Source organism: Dendrobium catenatum, unplaced genomic scaffold (genome assembly GCF_001605985.2).
Source record: "Dendrobium catenatum unplaced genomic scaffold, ASM160598v2 fragScaff_scaffold_527, whole genome shotgun sequence".
NCBI lineage: Eukaryota > Viridiplantae > Streptophyta > Magnoliopsida > Asparagales > Orchidaceae > Dendrobium > Dendrobium catenatum.
The window spans coordinates 35,769-44,723 of record NW_021318989.1 but is presented as its reverse complement, the minus strand read 5'-3'; the positions used below and the strand labels follow the sequence as shown (position 1 = coordinate 44,723).

The following is an 8,955-nucleotide window of genomic DNA, read 5'->3' as shown; positions in this document are numbered from 1 at the left end:
CAACATGAAATTTTTTATTTTTTGAATTCTAATGAGTTTCAAAAGCAGGAAGTCATAATGCCTAGAAAATCAGAATTAGATATTTATCTTGATGAACCAAACTTGATAGAAAGATTGATTCATATATATTAAAATTGTGGCAACGCAACTAATATAGATTTCCTGGTGTTTTTGGTATGGCTCGTGATATATTGTGCATTCCAATAATTATAGTATCATCTGAAAGTGCCTTCAACAATATCAGTAGAATTCTCAATCAATATTGAAGTGCATTAAAGCATGACATTGTTGAGGAACTAGTTTGTGTAAAGGATTTGTTATACGGATAACATGATGCTTTATCGTTCATCTTTCTAAACTATTCCATTTGTATATAGTACATTTACAAGTCTCAAGTGTTTTGTAAGAGCTCAAATCTATTTTTTTTATTTGTTGCAGTAGGACATGACCTCGAACTTGATGTTGTTATTGATGATATCCTCAGTTTAGATGTGAACCTAAATGATGGGGAGCAGGGTAAAAGTTTAGTTATTAGATGCTTTTAGTTTATTTACATAAATACAAACAAACAAACTAATCTTATAGAAGCTGCCATTTTGTAGCCTCTTATGGTTACATAATACAACCAAATCATATGTAAAATATTTAATATTTTGTTTGTTAAAGAACTCGGTAGTCGGGTGATTTGTTTCCTTTTTTAACATTACCATCATCTAACATTTTATTAAGTTATAAGACTTTCAGTTATAGTCTGCCCAAGTTCTTGCACTTGGTTGCTTGCTTTGCTTCCTCATGCTGGACTTCTATAATGTTTGCTAGCTAGCATCTTACGGCTACTATGTTATTGGCTTATAGCTTTTAAAGTTTTCATAATGTCTGCTAGCTATCAATTCTTCAAATTACAACTTACGACTGCTGTGTTATTACCTACGTCTGTTGATATGTTGTGTTGTTTTGGGTTGCTTACTTGTTGTTTGGATCAAATATGCTGTATGTTTGTTATTTGAGTCTTAAGGGTTGGCGGGTTGCTGTATTGCTAAAACCTGTTGTTATATTACATTTTAACTTTATGAAGCAGTGATGATAAACCTTCTTTTTTCTTTAATGATGAAAAACCTTCTTAATTGAAAATGTGAATTGAATCAGGATAAGTGCTATTACAACTAGGTGACATTTATGTACTCTTAGAATGAGCAGATACTACATAATTGAACATATAATAACTAAGCTAATACAAACTACCACATTGGATGGTAATATTTATTACACTTATAATTCATTAGTTGATTAATAATTTAAAGGATTAATCTGAGCCAATTGAGCAAATCAATAAAGTGAAAACTAATGTACTCCATATTCGACTTTGTTGTAAATTTTTTGTATTTTGTAAACTGATTCGTAATTCAACAAAGTAGCAAAATGTAAACATGTAATATGTCCAATTTAAATTGTTGTAGACTAAATAAAATTTGCCCTTAATATGAAACCTACTATTTGTTGGTTCAAAGCCGATTTGACAGGTCATGTCGGGTTGACCCAAATTCTAACTAGGTTGGGTTCGAGTCCAAGAAAGTAACCATCGGATTCGAGTTGGATCAAATAGTGTCGAGTCTGTTTAAGAATGAACTCGTACTTTTTTTTGGGGACATTTAGGCCATTTAAGGCAAGCTCACACACACAATGCATACACATAGACTCGAACCTTGGACCTCTTAGTTGGAAGCCTAAGCTCTCAACCAATAGGCCAAGAAGAATTGTGTTGAACTCGTACTTCACCCGGAACTTATTTTGACACCCTAGGCCCCCTAGGTTTTGATATTTATATCTGGGCCAGTTCTAAAAGAATTCAACTAACATTCTAAAAAATTCTACTTGTGCTGTTCTTCACCGGAAGTTTAAGAGTTAGACTTGCTAGTTGGGAGTGGCTTATATTGAAGCCTTCCCTACTCTGGAGAAGACGTACTCCAAAGCCAGCGACTCCCGCCTTTTCTAGGCTGAAGTTGGCCACCGGGCCTCAGGCCGAGGAAACGAAACAGGTTTAAGACTTCGTCGGAACCCTAGACTCAGTTCGTCGCTGCTCTTCCGCCATGGGCCCAATCCCTAACTACGACCAGCATGCACAACGCCTTATAGAGCCAGACCTATGTAATCGCTCTGTCCTTTCGTTTTTCTATCTCATGCAATCGATTTATAATATTGTTTTGCTTTCGGTATTGCAGCTGTGCAAACGCGATTGCAAATGGTCATGGAAGTAAGGGACTCTCTGGAGATTGCGCACACTTCCGAATACCTCAATTTCCTCAAGTGCTACTTCCGCGCCTTTTCGATGATCCTTACGCAGATCACCACACCTCAAATGACGGAGAACGTCGAACACAAGCTTCGCAACGTGGTGGTGGAGATCCTGAACCGGCTCCCACACAGCGAAGTCCTTCGCCCCTTTGTACAGGATCTTCTCAAGCTGTCTCTCCAGGTCCTCACCCAGGATAACGAAGACAACGCCCTCATCTCCATCCGCATCATTTTCGACCTTCTTCGCAACTTCAGACCCACTGTTGAGTCTGAGGTCCAGCCTTTCATTGACTTCGTCTGCGCCATCTACCAAAGCTTCCCGTCTACTGTTAGGTACTTCTTTGAACAACCCCATTCCAGCACCACAGCGGCCTCCAACGCAGCTGCTGCCGCCAATGCCGGAAGCAGCAGCCTCATTGGTGGAGGTGGCCCTGGAGCGGAAGACGGGACTGCCCTACTCGATGCTTCGCAGGCGTCGGTTCCCTATGTTGGCGCTGGACAGCTTAATCCGAGTACTCGGTCCTTTAAGATCGTGACTGAGAGCCCGCTTGTGGTAATGTTCATGTTTCAGCTTTATAGCAAGCTTGTGCAGACCAATATCCCTTGCCTTCTGCCTCTTATGGTTTCAGCCATCTCGATACCAGGGCCTGAAAAGGTCCCTCCTCACCTGAAGACGCAATTTGTTGAGCTCAAGGGTGCCCAGGTCAAGGTAAGCTGTTCCTATGTTTATTTTTTTTTCCTGTTTTCCGATGGTTTGCGGACTGTTTACTTCTTAATCTTTCTGGCATTATTATGTAGACACTTTCATTCTTGACCTACCTGTTGAGGTCCTTTGCTGATTATATAAGGAGTCACGAAGAAAGCATCTGCAAGAGTATTGTGAATTTACTCGTGACATGCCCTGATTCAGTTTCCATCAGAAAAGTGAGAGCTTCCTTAAATTTATTTTATCCAATCTTGCTGAATGATCTAGTAGGTTTTTCTTTGCTGATTATTTTGTTCCAGGAGTTACTGATAGCCTTGAAGCATGTTCTAACTACAGACCTCAAAAGAGGCCTTTTTCCTTTGATCGACACACTTCTTGAGGAGAGGTGTGACTTTATGCTAATTTTCTTGTTCATCATGTCTATCCTTCACATTGATATGGATTGTGATAGTTAGGGTATTTCTGTAACAACTTCAATACTGGAAAGGCATTTGCGTGGTAATTGTAAAATTTCAGTAGATAGACAATTTAATTGATTTGAATTCATGAAAATGTGCTTAAGGGGATGAAATAACATTGGTTAAGGTTCATTTAATATGGCTAACATTGATTCGCACAAAAATGGAGTTTTTTATTCTAAAGAATTTGTCAATAATCCTTTAGGGCAGTAGACAATAGGATAGGTATTTCCGTTGTGGTCCAAAAGGAGCTCTGGGATCCTTTAGCTCCACCAATTGATACACGAGATTGTGCTAGACTCTCTTTTATAGCAGTGGGTGGATTCCTTGCGAAAATGCTCACCTCAGAGAAAAGCCCTCTATGCGGCACATGCGTGGAAGTAGAGGAGGGAAAGAGATAGGGAGACCATCTCAGTGAAAGACCAGGGACTTGGCTATGGTCTAATTTCAATCAATTAGTGCTCTCCCAATTTAGTAATATCCACATAGGAAAGCATATGATTTTGCATTATTAAAAATGGGGAAAACAATTTTGCAGAGGATTGAGTTAAGATTTTTCATGTTTGTGGCATAGTTGTTTGATTTCTTAAATATTTAGATCCATTTGTGCTTATGCTAAGTTTTGTTGGCACATCGATTAGTTCTCTTATGCATTGCAACTTGCTGAAAGGAAACTTGATAGGACAATTGGGGAGAGAGTTTGTGATTTCTTAGAGAGATTATGGGGCTAAAAAAAGTGTTAGAGGCATAAATTTTGTCAAAAGGGGAATTTAATATGAGAGCTCGATACTTGTAGTAAGAGGAAAAGAGATGAGGAAAAGGAGGGAAATTTATTGAGTTAGCAAGGGATTTAATTGTTATATATAGAGAGATGATAGGGAGAGAGTGGATTATGTGGAGGTCAAGAGACTTTGGGATGGAGATACGCGTGAATATAGAGGGAGAGGAGTTAGAGGGAGAGCACTTATGAAGGAGCTATGAGAGAGTTTATGATTAGAGACTCACTTGTTTTTAAAATTCATTTAATTAAGCTTTCATGGTTATCCTATATAAGTTTAGTATAGAGAACAGGTTCCTATGTCAAAAGTTCAAAATATCTATTTCTACGACTTACTGGATATGAACCATTTCAGAACCTAAAAAACACCATACATTAGAGTGCCATTGAAAGTCTTGGTTAAACTATTTTTATTATTTATTTTATCATACCCTATGTTCTAATATTGCTAACTATATCATGCAATACATCATGTGAGGTTAAATTAGCATTTTTGCCTTTTATTTTGTCTATATTTAATTTATTAAAGACTATTATTATGTAGCTAATGCTATCCCATGAGTGGTTTCCATCCCAAAACAGTGGTTAAATTTTTTGACTCGAGATTGCAGCTTTAGAATTGCATTATAAAAGTTGTTAATTGTAAGCTTTACAAACAAATGTAGTTGATATACTTACTTTATGGTATTTTTTTCCAATATATTTACAAGCGTAAGATCGTTTTACCCATCCCCAATGAATAGTGATGACTGAATTTTTTGTCTTATGGTTTTTGTTAGAGTTTTGATTGGGACAGGCCGAGTTTGCATTGAGACGTTAAGGCCATTAGCTTATAGCCTTCTTGCAGAGATTGTGCATTACGTTCGGAATGAGCTTTCACTATCACAGGTTTTATTCTTGTTGGTTTCTTTTTCATTATCAGATTTTTATTTTACTTTTATTGTTGGATTATGTTTCCCATCATATGTTGTGATATTCATAAAATCTGTTCTATATTTCCGACATTTGATGAATTTGATTATTATTTTTTACGAGGATAGCTAATTAACTTTATTTGAAATAATATAACCCCCATGTTCATGTTTGGGGTTTGGATTCTAATCATTTGGTTTTTTTTGTTCACTATGATATGTTTATTTTTACCGGAAAACAAGTAATGATAATTAGAGTATTTTTTTATGCTTGATTGCTATGCATGGTAGGATTTACATATTCTGGATTGTGGTATGTACATTTTGTATAGAAAAGAAACTATTAACTACACTATCAGCACTTTTCCATGACTATAAAGGAATTGAAAGATTCTTGTTTTCAAGAACCTATTGATCGCACACCTAGAATGTTATTGAATCAACCCAAAGTATAAAAGCTTCAAACATTTTATGGCTTAGAAATGATGTCTACAATTCTTAAATAATATTTTTACGAGATAAGAAAGAATATTTTTACATGTTTTATGTCGGTATTAGCTAAGAGTAATAATTCTAGATTAGTGATATAGAAAAAAATCTAAAAGTCTCTTGGCTGTTTATGAGGGGGCATTTTAGTCTCGGAGTGTTAAATGTGCCCAATTTGGCCCTTAAATCTTCATAATTGTTCCAAACTAGTCCCATATTCAGAATTAATGTGTAAATCATGAAAAGTTCATGTGGGAGGTAGGACTACAGGGTATAGCCATTTTTTTGTGTTTCTCTACATCTTGTTTTTTGTTCTTATCATAATCCCTAATTTCATTTCTTACTCAAGCTCCATTACCGAATTAGAAGTGCTATAGAAGGCGGGAAATTGAATATTGACAATGAGTAGCACACATAGAACAGATATTTGAGGTCACAATGACTAATAGATAAACGATGGAGATTTTGATGAATAATAAATTTAGAGGAGATTGTTGAGGTTCACTACTATGAAGTCCGCACCTTGCCTAAGGATATTTAGGTTGATATGGAGAGGAAAGGAATACCACTATGGTTGGTGCTTGGAAGAAAAATAAACTTATCAATTCCTTCATCTTTGTCGTTGGATGATTAAAGTTCGTCTCAGCTCCTCTGCATGAGAATCATCCTTGGAGAGTTGCAGGAGGACGTCTCAGCTCCTCTGCATGAGAATCATCCTTGGAGAGATGCAGGAGGACGCAAACCTTGTCCTTGGGTTATCATATAGTCACAAATCATGTTTAGCTACTCATAGATTTCAACCAAGAAGGCGGGCTACCTCAATTTAATGAAGGGTTAGTTTTAATAATAATAATAAATTAAGTTGTATAAAGCTATTTGGCGTATATCACCTTTAAGCAATATCTCCTATGTGAACATTTTGTCCATTTAAACATCAATTCTAACTTTGGGATTAATTGAATTCACAATATTAGATTGTTGGGCAGTGCAATGGGAAGTGGATCTCTAAGCAAGGCTGCTACAAAGGCCGCAACTCGCTAGAGGATTTTAAAGATTATTAAGAGAATAAATGAATATGATAGCGGCTTATTCTTAAAAATAAATAAGTTTCTCTTGTATCTCCATCTTCGTCTCCATTGCTTGAGGATTGATACTAGCTTTATTGTCTATACAAGCATCGTCCTTGGGCGAGACGTGAACCCTGCCCTTGGATGAACATCTAACCACATTAAACATTTAACGACTTGTCAACCTCACTGGCGGACGACCTCTTTTCAATGAAGGGTTTGGTTTAGGGGCTATTTGGTTGGAAATAATGGGTATAAAATATTTCAATTGCAAGGGTTTTGAAAATATTGATGTTTGGTTGGATGAAAAAAGGAATGCAAAGTAAATGTAGTGTAAATCATTTTAGCTCAATTTTTAGGTAAACTAAACTCGCCCAGTTTTGAGCGATAACCGTCATCGCAAGCAAGCTTGCTTAACCGTTGCCACCCGTCGGCTACGATCGCCACATGTTGCTGGTCGCCGCCGCCATCGGTCACCGGCCACTGTCGCTTGCCACCGCCACCTCCTGTTGCCTGCTACCACCGTCCACCTCAACTTGGCGTTATCACTCGCAGCTAGTCACCAGTGTGGTCGGCCGCTGTCGGCCACCGCCGCCGCTGCCACCATCTTTGAACTTTACACTACATTCATTTACTCAAAAAAAAAAAAACATTAATCTGCATTTACTTTGCACTCATCGGAACAACTCCAAAGTATTACTTTTACAATACATTCCTTTTTAGCCAACTAAACAACCCCTTAATAAGAATAAAAAAAATTTGAACATTATATTAAATAGTATGTTTGACACATTTAACCTCTAAGAAATATCGCTTGTATGAACTTTTTATTATTAAGTAACATGTTGCACGGATACTCCTATTTACGAGGCGTGCTGTATCGGACCCGTGTCGGATACGGATACGCCTTCGATACGGCACAGATACGTGTCGGATACGGATTTGCCGTGTCCAATTAAAATACTATTTAAATTTGACGCATATCCGATACGCGTTTCCTATTAAAAAAAAACACGGAGCCGCAATTTACCTTATTCTTTTCGGTTTTCCACCGTTTCCGCTCAATATCCATATTCCTTTATGTGGCTGAAACATTTCAAAGAGCTAGGTTTTTCGTTTCCACACAAGTGTTCATCTTCTTCGTTATAGTTGAAGGAGCGGCTCGTTGACGTGAGCATAGAAGCAAACAGGATTATCCTTTGTCGACAAAGAGGCTTGACGGCGCGAGCATTAAAGTCGATAGGATCATCCTTCATCGACGGAGCGGCTCGACAACTCGAACAGTGAAGGCGACGTGAGCAGTGAAGGTTCGTTTTCTTCGTCGTTCTTCGTTTTCTTCGTCGTTCTTCGTTTTCTTAATCATAGGCTCGGTATCGAAACTCGGTATCGCTTGGTACCGAACGGTACTGGAACTCAGTATTGCTCGGTACTGCTCGATACCGAGCGGTATTGGAACTCGGTATCGCTCGGTATTGGAACTCGGTACTGTAACTCGGTATTGCTTGGTACTACTTGGTACCGAGCAATATTGGAACTCAGTACTACTCGGTATTGGAACTCGGTACTTCTCGGTATTGGAACTCGGTACCGCTCGGTATTGGAACTCAGTATCGCTCGGTATTACTCGGTATTGCTCGGTACCGCTCGTATTGCTCGGTATAGAGGGGTACCGAATGGTACCAAGTGGCACCGAGAAGCTAAAACATGCTCGGTACCGCTCGGTTTCTTTTCATAAAAACAACTTTAAAAATAAACAGCAATTCAAATTTACTCTTACAAAAAAAATTTGTTTCAGGGGCGTTGCCCCCTAAAACCCCCACCAGGGGGCAGCGCCCCCTTGGACCCCCGGCATAGTCGCAACATATATACACTTTCACTTAAATTTTTTCATGTTTCAAATTCATATGTTTTAATTTGTATAAATCCTTTGTAGGGTAATGAGCTCAAGTGGAGTAGGAATTGGTTCTGATGATGGTCCATCAGAAATCAATATTGAAGATAACAAATCTCTATGGAGTCATGTTACAAAAATAGGTAAAACATCAGAAGGGGGAGGCAATATTGCATTCAAATGCAATTTTTGTAATGCAACATACAAAGGATCATATTATGGAGTGAAAGCTCATTTGTTGAAGATTAGTGGTCATGGAATCAAAGTTTGCCCGAAGATAAGCTCATCACAAATGGCTGAATTACAAAGAAAAATCAGTGAAGCTGAGCAAATGAGTAAAAAAAGCTTCCAAAACATATTCCACTT

The 8,955-nt window shown here is 37.9% G+C and overlaps 1 protein-coding gene across 1 annotated transcript in view; it reads left to right on the top strand.

Moving 5' to 3' along the window:
- The first annotated feature begins 1,858 nt into the window (after positions 1–1,858).
- The window catches only part of LOC110093497 (probable transcription-associated protein 1), a 17,723-nt gene continuing 10,626 nt past the window's right edge, over positions 1,859–8,955 (top strand). Inside the window, exons 1-5 of the mRNA XM_020818404.2 lie at positions 1,859–2,145; positions 2,220–3,001; positions 3,091–3,216; positions 3,298–3,383; positions 5,014–5,122. Coding sequence (XP_020674063.2) covers positions 2,088–2,145; positions 2,220–3,001; positions 3,091–3,216; positions 3,298–3,383; positions 5,014–5,122 — 1,161 coding nt within the window. The 5' untranslated portion in view covers positions 1,859–2,087. The remainder of the gene's footprint in view (positions 2,146–2,219; positions 3,002–3,090; positions 3,217–3,297; positions 3,384–5,013; positions 5,123–8,955) is intronic.